Source organism: Zootoca vivipara, chromosome Z2 (assembly GCF_965207765.1).
Source record: "Zootoca vivipara chromosome Z2, rZooViv2.hap1.1, whole genome shotgun sequence".
NCBI classification, from domain to species: Eukaryota; Metazoa; Chordata; class Lepidosauria; order Squamata; family Lacertidae; genus Zootoca; species Zootoca vivipara.
In genome coordinates, this window is record NC_142585.1 from 40877579 (window position 1) to 40891856 (window position 14278).

General features: G+C 43.6%; 1 protein-coding gene across 7 annotated transcripts in view; it reads right to left on the minus strand.

The window, feature by feature from the left end:
* Positions 1 to 7339: 7339 nt before the first annotated feature.
* CAMSAP1 (calmodulin regulated spectrin associated protein 1) overlaps positions 7340 to 14278 on the minus strand; it is a 41445-nt gene continuing 34506 nt past the window's right edge. For 5 of the 7 annotated variants that reach the window (XM_088664960.1, XM_088664958.1, XM_088664961.1 and 2 more), the window contains exons 13-18: positions 13180 to 13316; positions 12854 to 13068; positions 12666 to 12768; positions 11626 to 11741; positions 10999 to 11111; positions 8570 to 8710 (exon numbers count right to left, since the gene is read on the minus strand). In XM_088664960.1, coding sequence (XP_088521086.1) covers positions 8705 to 8710; positions 10999 to 11111; positions 11626 to 11741; positions 12666 to 12768; positions 12854 to 13068; positions 13180 to 13316 — 690 coding nt within the window. In that variant the 3' untranslated portion in view covers positions 8570 to 8704. Of the gene's footprint in view, positions 8711 to 10992; positions 11112 to 11625; positions 11742 to 12665; positions 12769 to 12853; positions 13069 to 13179; positions 13317 to 14278 lie in introns of all 7 variants that reach the window. The other 2 variants (XM_060270418.2, XM_060270419.2) reach the window with 1 other exon arrangement.

Consider the following 14278-nt stretch of genomic DNA (forward strand, 5'->3'; position numbering starts at 1 on the left):
CAAAGTGTGTTTTTCATGCAGAGGGAGAAGATCTGGATTTTAGCACAAAAAGCTCCCCAACACCGCTGCCCGCACCAGAAACAGGAGCCTCTAGATTAGGAGTTATTAACCTTTTTGGACCAGTGGGCACATCTTGGATTTTGAGAGTGTGTTGTGGGCACGAAATGGTTGCCATAGGGAACATGACAGAACACAAAATTAGAAACGACCACTCCTCGCAACCTTCCATTTACCATGGGAAGTTAGATGTGTCCTGCTGCTTCTGGTTGTGGAGATCACACAATACTGATGACATGCACACAGAATAATGGTGTGCTGTCTAATAACAACAGGAAGCATTCCTCAAAACCAGGAAAAATATACAAGGGGGCCGCATCACATTCACGCTAATTTCACAGAAGCTGCTTAGAAGATACCTGCACATTTTGCCCCATAACTTTCTTTCTAGGAGGACAAGAGACTTTTATTTTTCAATTAGAATTCAGAGTCTGGGGCACTTGCCCAGCGGCAGCAATTAAAGCTTTTGTGGGCATCAGATTAGTGACCCCTACTCCAGAGTGTGGCAGTGTGCCCTCTGCAGTAGTATAGGCCTCAGCAGATGACCAATGACTCAATTATAAAGGGATTAGTGATGAGAAGCTAAAAGTTTGCTGCCCTCCCAAACTACCAGTCGTAAGCCAAGAGGGGAATGTCAGCGCTGACATTTTTTGCAGGTAGTTCACTTCAAAGGGGTACAGCAGGCTTGTCCACCATAACCCAAAATAGCTACCAAGGAAATTATTAAGTCATTGACCAATTCATTTATTTGGAATCTATAAACAAATGCTGCTCCATCAAACCTATTCTTAAGTCTCTAATTGCAGCTGCTCCTTTTTCTTGGCTGCCAACTTTCTTTTTAGAAAGCAGACGCTGTGTGCTAATAATAATAATAATAATAATAATAATAATAATAATAATAATAATAAGGCAATCTCCTATTGACAACCTTAGAAATCATACGATCACTGAATCAGATTTCCAGGATACTGAGTATCTTCCCATGAAGCTAGGCCCTGCTTGTGGAGTTCCCAGTGGGGCATCTGGCTGACACTGTGACAACAGGATACTGGACTACATAGGCCTTTGGCCTGATCCAGCAGGGCTCTTTCGATGTTCTTAATGCTGCATATCCTTTAGGTTTTGTATGTAATATATAAAGGTGCCTATCATTCCCTCTACACTAACAGCAAACTTAGCAGAAGCCACTGGCAAGCCTGAACTGAAATGTGAGGGAGCAAAAACTAATTTTAAAAGTGCATTGTAACATCAGAGATCTTGAATATGTCCCAATGAGAAATTGTTCTCATGAACAGGCAGCTGAGTTTAGCTCTTTAACTATGACAGTGGTGCCCAGTTCAGGAAGGAAAAATATTCATGTACAAAGCTAGGTTTAAAGGAGGCTAGTATTACAAAAATGTTTTCCTGATAAGTTTTGCTACCTGATTTAATATTTGCATAGACCAGATCTTCCTGCCAGGTCTTCCTGCAAGCCAAACTTTTCTTTGTTATAAAGCAGGGATGGCAAATCCTGGGACACTTCAGGTGCTGTTGGATGGCCAATGGTGAGGGATGATGGGCCAAAGGTTCCCTATTCCAGTTTTTAATAAAAGAATTTTGTTATTCAGGGACCTCGATGAAGTGACTGGACTAAGCAGTAAAAAACTTGGCAGGCTATATGCACTGTTCGGAACACCCAAGGACTGCAAACACACTCCACTAGGCTTGCACTCAATGGGAGGAAAGCCTTGGCCACTTCTTACACTACTGTGGTAAAGTAGTATATTTGCAATCCATTGCTGCCACCCACCGCTTCCCAACAGTATTTGAAATATCTGAACTAACCTCGAGGCTGTTTCTTGGTATTTTTAAACTGCGTAATTATTAGCAGCCCTAATTTTGTTGAACAGTGCGCTATGCCCAAAATAAGCAACCTACGAGTCATCTCCGTGCTTTTCTTGTTTTCAGCCACTCAGGTAACCTTTCCCCTTGGGGAAATAAGACAGGCATTGTCAAGTGATGTATGATGTCCTTTACCTGCATATCTGAGGATGGTTGGCTTTCGGGGTTGTTGGGGTTTTTTAAAAGAAACCTTTCAAAGATCCATTGTGCTGTGTTCAGGACTGGGGGGCTAAGCCAGGGTGGTTTGGATTTCTACTTACTTGTGAACCAAAAAACTGTTTCAAATGGTCCCTATTCTCAATAATGCCAGTAAGTCTGAAGTTAAGCAGCTACAAAGGAAGTCTTCCCATGAAGCCAATAGAAAGTTTCCCTATGTAGCATGCACAGCCAAATAAGAGGGGTAAGGGGGTTGGAGAAGTTGCTACTATAAAAAGATATGTCACAGCCTTAGTTTTAAAACAAGTACATAGGAAGTTGCCTTAGGCTTATACTGAATCAGACCACTGGTCTATCTAGTTCAGTACAATCTACAGTGGCTGGATCCCCCAGGTTTCAGAATTTCCCAGCCCTACTTGGAGATGCCAAGGACTGAGCCTGGGATCTGCTGCATGCAAAGCAGATGACCAAGTAGTGGTGTGTGACATTTAGTAGGGAGTAAATCACACTGTCCAAAGAGTAAGATCACTTACTATCACCAGTGTTTAAAAACTAATAATAATAATAATAATTTTTATGTATAACCCACCCACCCCGGGCTCAGGGCGGCATAATATACAACATAAATATAGCATTGCCAGCACTAACTAGCCACGTTAGTCCTGCTAAGGCCAGCAAGTATTTAAATGTGGGGACCCAGAAAGGTTTCTTCATAGAAAAAGGGGAGGGAAAAAGGAATGGAGGATCAGGCTAAATTGAAGGCCAGGCAGAACAGCTCTGTCTTACAGGCCCTGCAGAAGGAGATCAAGTCCTGCAGGGCCCTAGTCTCATGGGACAGAGCATTCCAGCAGGTCGGTGCCATCACTGAAAAGGCCCTGGCCCTGGTGGAGGATAATCTGGCTTCTTTAGGGCCTGGGACCCTTAGGCTGTTATGATTCGCGGACCTTAGGGTCCTCTGTGGGCATACCAGGAGAGGCGGTCCTGTAAGTACGAAGGCCCTAGGCCGCATAGGGCTTTAAAGGTCAAAACCAGCACCTTAAACCTGACCCAGTACTCCACTGGGAGCCAGTGCAGCTGGTAAAGCACTGAGTGAATATGCTCCCATGGCAAGGACTCCATGAGGAGCCTCACTGCAGCATTCTGCACCCGCTGGAGTTTCTGGGACAGTTTCAAGGGCAGCCCCGCGTAGAGCGAGTTACAGTAGTCAAGCCTGGAGATGACGGTCGCAACGATCACTGTGGCCAGGTCGGACCGGGAAAACATAGCCTTCACACACAAAATTGAGCATACTCTAACTCAGCTTCACTTTTGTTTTCAAGGTTCATAAAGTACTCAGAAACAGTAATCCTAAATGAACTTATGAAGTTCCAATGAACTTAAGGAGACTTTTGAGTAAACATGCTTAGGGCTAGCTTTGAGATGGTTAGTCATCTTAGAAGCCACTTAGAAGTTTCAGAAGTTTCTTGCTGAAGGCATAATATGCTTGCCTTCTCCTGTTCTCCTTTGTAAAAGAGGCCAGATTTCCTCATAGTGCAGATGGTAGAAGGTCTGAGGCTAAAAGATGGCTATTTATCACATTGTTAGAAAAGATGACTATTTATCATATTGTTAGAATCTAACAATGCCTAACAACTACACAAAATGAGCTCCATCTTTGTTTTACATGCAAGAATTCCACCTGAACTGTACAGCCAAATACGAAAAAGGTTTATTTCTTGTAAATAAAGCTGCTAATCCTTACTTGGATGTGAAAGCAATATGAAGGTTGCAAATATATACTCATGCCTTGTGACTTTCCCCCAATAATTCAAACGCCAAAAAGGAAGAAGGGGGAGCAGCTGCCCATTATAGCTCAGGAATAAAGCTGGTAGATGAATCCAGAGTTTAAGCTACAATGGTATGTAAAAATCGTGGACATGTCACAGACTTGTTTCATGATAAGGGGAACACTATGAGGCATGCATACTGGACATCTCCCAAAGGCACAAGTTCTAACAAACATAAAGCTTTTACTCAGGGAGCAAACTCTGGAATTCCTTCTAGATTCTTTACTTGCAGACTCAGACACCTCTTTTACAGGAACCCATCAGGGTCTTTCCAGATGAAGCACAGAAAACAAAGTGTAAACTTGGTTTTCAGCTCATTATTTAAGCTCCACCAGCTGGGATGAATACCATGCTACTTGCTCTCCATAGGTCATGACAACTTTGCTTTAATGGGGGGGGGGGACGACAACTTTGTGGTCCTTCAGATATTGCTCAGTTACAACTCTTATCATCCCTGACTCTGACTGCTACCCATGCTGGCTGGGGTGGGTGGGAGTTGGAGTCCAATAGCATCTGGAGTGCCTCAGGTTCCCAATCCCTAGTTTAAGAACCACTTCAAACAAAATGCAAAGCACACCAATAAAGCCATGTGTCTGTGTCTCAGCATAAGGGAGGCGTCCAACAGAAACAACAAAGATGATGCATGGAATAACAAAAATTAGGTGATGGTTTTTATTAAGATTCAGTGCTTCCATAAAATAAATATGTTGTATAATATCAAACAGTCAGAAATAAAGCATGTAACAGAAAAAAGTTACACTCATGACAGTGTTGAATACTTTTAGAAATAATAAAGCATCTCCTTTCTTACAGGGTAGCCAACTATTAAATAAAATGTACAGCTGACCTAAATGTACTGCAAGGGGATGGAACCAATAAGACTGCAATAGACCTTCATTCTTATTTCTCTAGTTAGTATTCACTACCCTCTCTCTCACCACTTCTGTACAAAACTCACTTTAATTCCAATTATTATTATGTCTAGATTAATTACAAAATTACACTGGACTGTGTTTTGGAGTTTCAACTGTTCAATCTCTAATGTTGGCATAGTATCCTTTGCACTAAGAATAATAATTATTTTATTATTTACCGGTATACCAAGCCCATCTGGCTGGGCTGCCGTACACTAAACACATTCAAGTAACACTTCAAGTAGAAGTAAAATATGTGCAAACCAAAGTCGTAACCTAAAAATAAATTTCTGGGCAGCTGAGTCAGAGTGAGCTTGGGGGTGGGGAGCGAACAGACATGCTTTATAATTATCAGTAATCAAAATGGCCCTCATTAGACATAGACACAAACAAGTTATTTTTTGTAGTGGGGAAAACAAACAGCCTTAAGGTCATAACAGATCTCCTGCGATGATTTTGCTAAGTTTTTTGCAGATAAAGTCGCTCGGATTTGGAAAGAGTGGGAGCAGGGCCAGGGCGGGAGAGTGCTAGAGTCCTGCCTAGTCAAGTTGCGTGGAATCAATTCCAATCTGTTACCTCTGAGGATGTGGACAGGCTGCTTGGACGAGTGAAACCAACCACCTGTCTCCTTGACCCTTGCCCATCCTGGCTTATAAAAGCTAGCTGGGAAGGGCTGGGCAATAGGCTTCGTGGGGTGGTGAATGCTTCTCTCTGTGAGGGAGCCTTCCCAGACCCGCTGAAAGAGGCTGTTATCAAACTGCTTCTTAAAAAACTATCCTTAGACGCGGCCAGTATGGCCAACTATCGCCCAGTCTCAAATCTTCCATTCTTGGGCAAGGTGATTGAGCGAGTGGTTGCTGAACAACTCCAAGCACACCTGGAAGAAGCGGGCCATTTGGTTCCCTTCCAGTTGGGATTCAGGCCTCATCATGGGGCTGATACTGCCTTGGTCGCACTGGTCGATGATCTCCAGCGGGCTAGGGACAAAGGTGAGTGCTGTTTCCTACTTCTGTTGGATCTCTTAGTGGCTTTTGATACCATCAACCATAACATCCTTCTGGACCGTCTAGAGGGGCTGGGAGCAGGGGGCACTGCCATGCAGTGGTTCCGCTCCTTCCTCCTGGGCTGTGTTCAGAAAGTGGGGGGGGGGTGAGTGTTCAGACCCCTGGGCTCTCACTTGTGGGTTCCTCTCCCACATGCTTTTCAACATCTACATGCAGCCTCTGGGAGAGATTATCAGGGGGTTTGGGCTCTACCTCTTTTCAAATCAGAACCAGTGAAGGCGGTGAAGGTCCTGTGTGAGTGTCTGGAGGTGGTTGGAGGATGGATGGCGGCCAAGAGATTGAGGTTGAATCCTGACAAGACAGAAGTACTGTTTGTGGGGGACAGGAGGCAGGCAGGTGTGGACTCCCTGGTCCTGATGGGGTAACTGTGCCCCTGAAGGACCAGGTGTGCAGCCTGGGAGTCATTTTAAACTCACAGCTGTCCATGGAGGCGCAGGTCAATTCTGTGTCCAGGGCAGCTGTTTACCAGCTCCATCTGGTACACAGGCTGAGACCCTATCTGCCCACAGACTGTCTCGCCAGAGTGGTGCATGCTCTAGTTATCTCTCGCTTGGACTACTGCAATGCACTCTACGTGGGGCTACCTTTGAAGGTGACCTGGAAACTACAACTAACCCAGAATGCGGCAGCTAGACTGGTGACTGGAAGCGGCCGCTGAGACCACATAACACCGGTCTTGAAAGACCTACATTGGCTCCCAGTACGTTTCCAAGCACAATTCAAAGTGTTGGTGCTGACCTTTAAAGCCCTAAATGGCCTCGATCCAGTATAGTGGTGCCTCTGGTTAAGAACTTAATTCATTCCGGAGGTCCATTCTTAACCTGAAACTGTTCTTAACCTGAGACACCACTTTAGCTAATGGGGGCTCCTGCTGCCGCCGCACCGCCAGAGCACAATTTCCGTTCTCAACCTGAAGCAAAGTTCTTAACCCGAGGTACTATTTCTGGGTTAGCAGAGTCTGTAACCTGAAGCATTTGTAACCTGAAGCGTTTGTAACCCGAGTTACCACTGTATACCCAAAGGAGCGTCTCCACCCCCATCGTTCTGCCCAGACGCAGAAGACCTTCTGGCAGTTCCCTCACTGCGAGAAGCCAAGTTACAGGGAACCAGGCAGAGGGCCTTCTTAGTAGTGGCACCCACCCTGTGGAACGCCCTCCCACCAGATGTCAAAGAGAACAACAACTACCAGACTTTTAGAAGACATCTGAAGGCAGTCCTGTTTAGGGAAGCTTTTAATGTTTGATGGACTACTGTATTTTAATATTTTGTTGGAAGCCTCCCAGAGTGGCTGGGGAAATCCAGCCAGATGGGCTGGGTATAAATACATTATTATTATTATTATTATTATTCAATATTTCAATATGGAAAAGGAAAACAAACCATCAGATTGAGCCTTCGAAAAAACAAAATGCAGGTTTGAAAATTGTTAGTATATGGAAACTGGTTTATTTTATCCTTTATTAGTATATACTCTTGCCACAAAAGAAAAAAGTTGAAACAACAAAAAACAACAACAAAAAACACACTCCATTTTAGAGCATGGTACTCATTCAAAGCAAAAAGAAAAGACAAAACAAATGAAAATTACATTTCAGGACATAATTTAAGAGCATTAAAATTTGTGATCATTAAGTGCACCATTATACAGGAGTAACATGCTCTGAGTGAAGATGTTCTACTATTTCAATAAAATCTGTCTTTATTAAAAAGACAAAAAAAATCCTGTTAGGATACTACTTGAAACAGAAAAGCAATGTTGACTGTACTCCATTCAGCTTGCCTCAAGTTTCAAATTGGGAATATTCCAACAAGTAGCACCTGTTTGCCTCTTCATGATTGCGTTGCAGAAATGTTCAGCCATGATTATTTGCATAAGTCCTCCATTTTCTTTCTTTTTTAAAAAAGGCGAATTTTAGAGTTTTCAGTGCTTTTAAAAATGATTTGATACTTTAGGTAAACTTGGTTCTGAGCAGCAAGGGGCTCGGGTTGGAGTGTTTTCCTTTTCCTTCCACAAGTCAGAGCCTGGTTTGGCAGTAGGGACAAGTACCAATTGTTTGTATGTTATCAAGTCTCCAGAGTCTAAAAGATATTCCTTGAAAACCTGCCACAGTGCCCAGTTTCTTGTTCTCCAGCTTCTTCCAAGAGTGATTGCGGGAAGGAGAGGAACAAGAAAAGATGTCCCAATCTGTACCAATGAAGAACTTCAAGTAAAAAGAAATCCATTCTTCTTACATGCACCTTCCCTCATGTGAAAAGCCTCCCTGGTTATCAATGGGTATAACAGCCATTTTATCATTCATACCAAAAACAAACAAACAAAAAGAACACTGAAGCTGTTCCTTCATTCTTTCCTTGCATCCACGTTGAATAAGCCTCTTTCTTTTCTTTTTTTAAAAAAGGGATTATGGTTCTGCTCATTTCATACCCAAACCAGAGAGAGGGTGAGGAAACTCATTTCTCCCCAGCGATGAAATCTACAATAGTCTCCCACTGAACTGTAATGTCATTTGTGAGTTTGAGTCTTCTTTGGCACTACAGGTTGTTTGGGCTGCCACAGATTGTTGTGAATAGTCAGAGCATCTACACAGGCAGACATGGTTTTGGCTGGAATGATATTAAATTGCTTCCTGTCCGAGCTATATTTATAAAGCTTGTCAATCATTTTCTTAGTGATGCTCTTTGGCCCTGTTCCTGTCAGCTTGTGGATTTCTTCTGTTTCAGGATAGAAACAATAAAGTGCTCTGAACTGGCAGCCAGCATCACGGAACAAAATAATGTAGTGCTTGGCATCACACTTCTTGAGCTCCTAGAGGTGAAAGAGAAAAATTCTGAGAGCAATGACCACAGAAATCAGACTGCTAAATGACCCCAGCACACTGCTGGCAATGTCTAACATACCCAAGATGAAGGTCAGGAGATACATATGGTACTTCTAAATTGCAGTGCCACAATGACCTGGTTTCCATAACACTAAGCTATGATTCTTTTAAACAAGTCATGAGTTAACCGCAAATTGTGCCACAATTGATAAATCAAACACTGGCTTTTTCCTCCCAAGTCTGCTGTATTTTCTTGCCTTGTGAATTTGTAGTTTGGTGAGTTTCTGGAGTAGAGTGGCCGAACAAACAGAGCACAGTGGTGCCTCGCTAGACGAAATTAATTCGTTCCACAGGTCAATTCGTGAAACGAAATTTTCGTCTAGCGAGTCCCGGTTTCCCATAGGAATGCATTGAAACTTAATCAATGCGTTCCTATGGGCTCCGGGGGACTGGCGGCGGGGAAGGCAGGCAAGCAGGCACTTGCTCTCTTGCCTGCCTGCCTTCCCCACCACCTTTCACACGAAGATCGGCGGATGCTGCTTGCGGGGCTTGTCAACCCCGGTAAACAGCGCCCGCCGATCTTTGGCTCTGTCCCCCGATGCGCTAGGGCTCGGGAAAGCAGGCAGGGAGACGGCAACAGCCTGCAGCTTCCCGGGCTGTTGCCATCTCCCTGCCTGCTTCCCCGAGCTGAAGCGCCCGGGCAAGCCCGACACAGCGGGGGATCCCTTGAGAAGCCCTCTACGATCCCCGCTGTGTGACAGGCAGGATGGGGGGGAAAGACAGGAAAGATCCTGTGTTCCCCCCCATCCTGCCCAACACACAGCGGGTGATCGTAGGGGGCTTCTCAAGCCCTCTACGATACCCGCTGTGTGACAGGCAGGATGGGGGGGAAGACAGGAAAGATCCTGCGTTTCCCCCCCATCCTGCCCGACACACAGCAGGGATCGTAGGGCGCTTGCCTTCCCCGAGAAGGCGCCCAGCTTTCTCAGGGAAGGCAAGCGGGGGACACCTAGCCCGCCCGCTTGCCTTTGCCGAGAAAGCACCGCCTTGGCAAAGGCAAGCGGGCAGACACCTAGTTCCTCCCCCGCTAGTTCCTCTTTGTGTTCCGCTGGTCTCTGCCGGGGCAGAGACCAGCGGAACACAAAGGGGAACCAGCTGCAGCAGGGAAAGAAGGCAAAGGAAGTTCAGCTGAGAGGCGGTGACAGCTGTCAGCGCGTCTCAGCTGATCTTCCTTTGCCTTCTTCCCTTGCTACAGCTGGTTCCCCTTTCGCTAGATGAATGCCCCGATTTTCTGATCGGAGGTTTTTATGGCCACGCTTCGCAAGACAAAGCGGTGTCCATAGAAAACCTCCTCGTATAGCGAGGCAACCTCCAATCAGAAAATCCTTTCGTTAAGCGGAATTTTCGTCTAGCAGGGCATTCGTCTAGCGAGGCACCACTGTACTGGATTCAATGTAACACCGAGCCATAGTTAAATTAAAGTCTGAAAACCAACAACAAACATGGTTTCAGTGGTTTGTTGGTAGTAAGCCAGCAATGGGGAACTTTCCATCTTCCCTGACCATTGGTCATGCAAGTTGGGGCTGAAGAGAGGAAAGGAGGATCTAAGAGAGCATGACTGGTTTGGTCAGACTGGGCATGGAGCTTCTGGGGTGTTGCAGCAGGCACCACAACTAAGACATCCAATGGAAAGCAAGAGGTGGAGGGGATGCGTGCCAGATTTTGGCATCACACAGGACACCACTGAAATTTGAGATACCAAGATCTGCCACTGATGAGTTTGAGTTTTCAGTTTGAGCAGCATCTATTTGGAAGGCCACAGATTCCCCATCCTTGCAGTAAACAATCTATAAGTTGCTGGTCAAACCTTACACGTAAAACACTAAGCCATGATTTAAGAAACCATATAAGCCACTGTTTAATAAACCACAGTTTAGCATTATGCATAAACCAGTCTATTATGATTTAAGCTTGACCTGCAATACACACCACCAAGCTGACCACTCAAGAGCTTTCCATATGAAATCATCCACACTGTAAATGCACTTTGTCCCAGGGATCAGGGTTATTCAATATGGGACAGTAACAAAGTAAAAAAACAAGCAAAAATTTTAAAACCAATGCTAACTTTGCATGTTACAAAGAGTTGCATTAATACTTAAAATTATATGTAATATATTATTAGTGTTTGTACTGCTATGCTTGGAAGACATCAAACAATGGGCATGGAAATCGACTGACCAATTCCAAAACTCTTGTTCTCAGAAATACTTGCCTCCAGTATAGAATTCTTGTGAGGCTCATTCACTTTTCCAGCAAGACAGCAGTGGGAAATAGCATTGTGGATAATTGATTTGTTTGACTTGCCACAGGGTTCTTTAAACATCTTTGGACCTAATAAAAGATAAATTTTAAACAAGTGGCTTGATAACTCAACTAAAATGGAAGTCTCATGTGTCTTTATCAGTGTTGCGAACTACCTTGAGCAACTATGAAAAGGCAGATTTTTTAAAGAAAAAAAACACTTAAATAAGAAATTTCTTCCTTCTTTCACTAGGAATATTTAAAAAGGCAAATTTGCAAGTTTGCAAAGCTTCTGCATACCATGAAAAAAGTCCCATAAAACAGGGTTGTATCCAGTGTTAGTCCTACTCAGAGCAGACCCATTAAAACATTAAAATTGATGGACATCAATAAGGTTTATTAATTATAATGAGTCTACTCTGAGAAGAACCAGATGGACCAGAGGTCTGACTGTTTCAAAGCAGCTTCCTAATGTATGTTCAGAGGGCCTCAGCATGAGACCATAGAATGAAGACTGCACTGTACTGTTCCACATACTGGCAACCAGATTTATATAATCCTGATAATTAATTACACAGGTACAGATAAAATGTATTAGGTTTACCAGTATATTCTGCTACTGATGCAACTGAAGAGGCTGCTGAGGTGCTTTCCCAGTCTCTCTCCATGTTTCGACTTGGGTTCCTGCTCAATATGGGCAAGGTTTCCATTGATTTCACTCTGTCAGAAGAATCAGAAGAACATGAGCAGTGTGTTCATAGCTACCATATTATTTGGGGGGAAAGCAAGTGTGTCAAACTTTCCATCTCCCCACATTTTGCGCTCTCTCTCTCTCTCAGAAAAGAGATGTGCTTCAGAGGGTTAGCCATGCTAAGTTGCTTTATTAAAAAAACATAGTATCTGCAACTAACGGATTATTTTAGAATATTTCTTACGGGCTAGAGCATGCTTTGTCAGAAGCATGAAATGGTCTCTTAAAATGGTGTGTGTGTGTGTGTGTGTGTGTGTACAAAGACAAAGGCACAAACACACACACACACATCTATACAGAATGGAGCACCCACACACCCACAAAAAAGAAAGGGAGTGCTTATGTGTGTGTCACAACTTTATAGAGAGAGTCCATGAATGAATAAATAAACCAATCAAGAGTTAGCTGTAACAAATTCTTCATTAGTGGACAATGATCATAATTGCAAAATTAGCAGCTAACACCTGAAATGAGACAGTTATTTCCAATGGATTGAGAACCTATAGGTGGACCCATATCCCCATCAGTCTCCAGCAGCATGGCAATGGTTAAGGATGATGGGAGTTGTAATGAAGCCACATCTGGAGCGCAAACATTTCCCATCCCAGTTCTACTTGTTAATCTTGTTTACAGTACCCATAACACTGACAATTTATTTATATTGCCCCAATGACTATTTCTCATTCACTAATAGCGAGTACTTTAAAAGTAGTGCACCATTACAATTTCTTGACAGTCGCTACTACACTATTGTTACCTAAAAGTTGCAATTATCTCTATTTTGCAGAAAGTTCATGGCTACTATTGCAGCCTGGATGTGGCATCTGGGCAACGTTTCCCACCCCAAAGTATGTTTCAACATCAGAATCCTAAACCTTTATGCTTTCTCTTACCGTTTGGAAGGTGCGCCACCAGAATTAACACTTTCAGGTTCAGTTGTTGTTGCCGATGCCAAAGACAGGCTAGAACCCGACTGAGCACTACTTAGATTATCAGCTGGCAAAAGAAAAAGGGTGTTACACAATGAAAAAAGTTACTTTATTATACTGTTGTAGGAACCAAAATGAGTGCTGCTGCTTACGGATAGAAGAACACTTTCTTTCCAAATTGCTATAGGATTCTTCCTGATGAACAGATATTGGCCTAGGCTGCTTGGGCTTGGGCTTGGGCTTGGGCTTCCCACGGCCTTGTTCTTCCAAGTTTTGCTGGTGCTTTCTTCTCAAGTGTTCTTGTTTGATGAGCTCTCTCCGGGCTCTCTCTTCTTCCTTCCGTATGCGGTCTTCTTCAGCTTTACGACTGAAAAGGCAAAGGGCAGCTTTGAAGTCCCATCATTACCAATTTCTCAAGTGAGAACATAAAAGCATGAAGTACTCATCTGTATACTGTGTGGCAGGACATTGAATTTACCGAGCTTCATCTCTCTTTAGTTCAGCCTCTGCTTCAAACTGCAGTTTCCTAAGGCGTGTCTCTTCAGCTTTGCGCTGCTGCTTCGAGAGGAAAGCGGCACGTTTCTTTGCAAGCTCATCTTCTGCTTTCTGCCCATCCTGTCAAATTAAAATTCAAGTGAGAAGTAGTGTTTTTGCAGCATGGGGTGTAGAAATATTAAATGTTGTATGACTTCCATCACTTTGAGCACAGAAAAAAAATTTTTTTTGGCTGCTTTAACTATGGAGCTGCCATTTTCCATATTTGCAACAAATGTCAGCCCTCTTGCTAAGCTCACAAACTCTACAGTGTATGACCTCAGGACAGTTAATTGAAGGTAGTGATTTCAGCAACTCTCCGAAGCTAACCGGTCTGGAATCTGGTCAGTGCTTGAGTAAGAAAGCAGCTTGGAACCCCTCCATTTGGAGTCCCATTAAGGAATGAGATACATATAAACACACACATGTCATCATCATCTGCCCTTCTACAGCAAGTTCCTGAGCAGGTTATAACAATTGATAATTTAAAACAACTAAAACAGATTACAATCACAGAAAGATGGGCCCTGAAAACACAGAAAATAAAAGAATCCCACTGAATCTCATGGACATTGTGAAGCAAGCATCCAGGTACTCTCTACAGTGGAACCTCGGCTTATGAAAATCTCAGTTTATGAATTTTTGGTTTACAAACACCGCGGACCCATCTGGAACCAATTAATTCACTTTCCATTACTTTCAATGGGAAACAAAATAAAAAAATTCGTTCAGTAGCACCTTAAAGACCAACTAAGTTTTTATTTTGGTATGAGCTTTCGTGTGCATGCACACGAAAGCTCATACCAAATTAAAAACTTAGTTGGTCTTTAAGGTGCTACTGAACGAATTTTTTTATTTTGTTTCGACTCAGACCAACACGGCTACCCACCTGTACTTTCAATGGGAAAGTTCGCTTCAGTTTATGAACACTTCAGTTTATGAACAGACTTCCGGAGCCAATTACACCCATGCTTCGGGTTAAGTACGCTTCAGGTTGAGTACTCCGCGGACCGTCTGGAACGGATTAATCCACTTTCCATTAC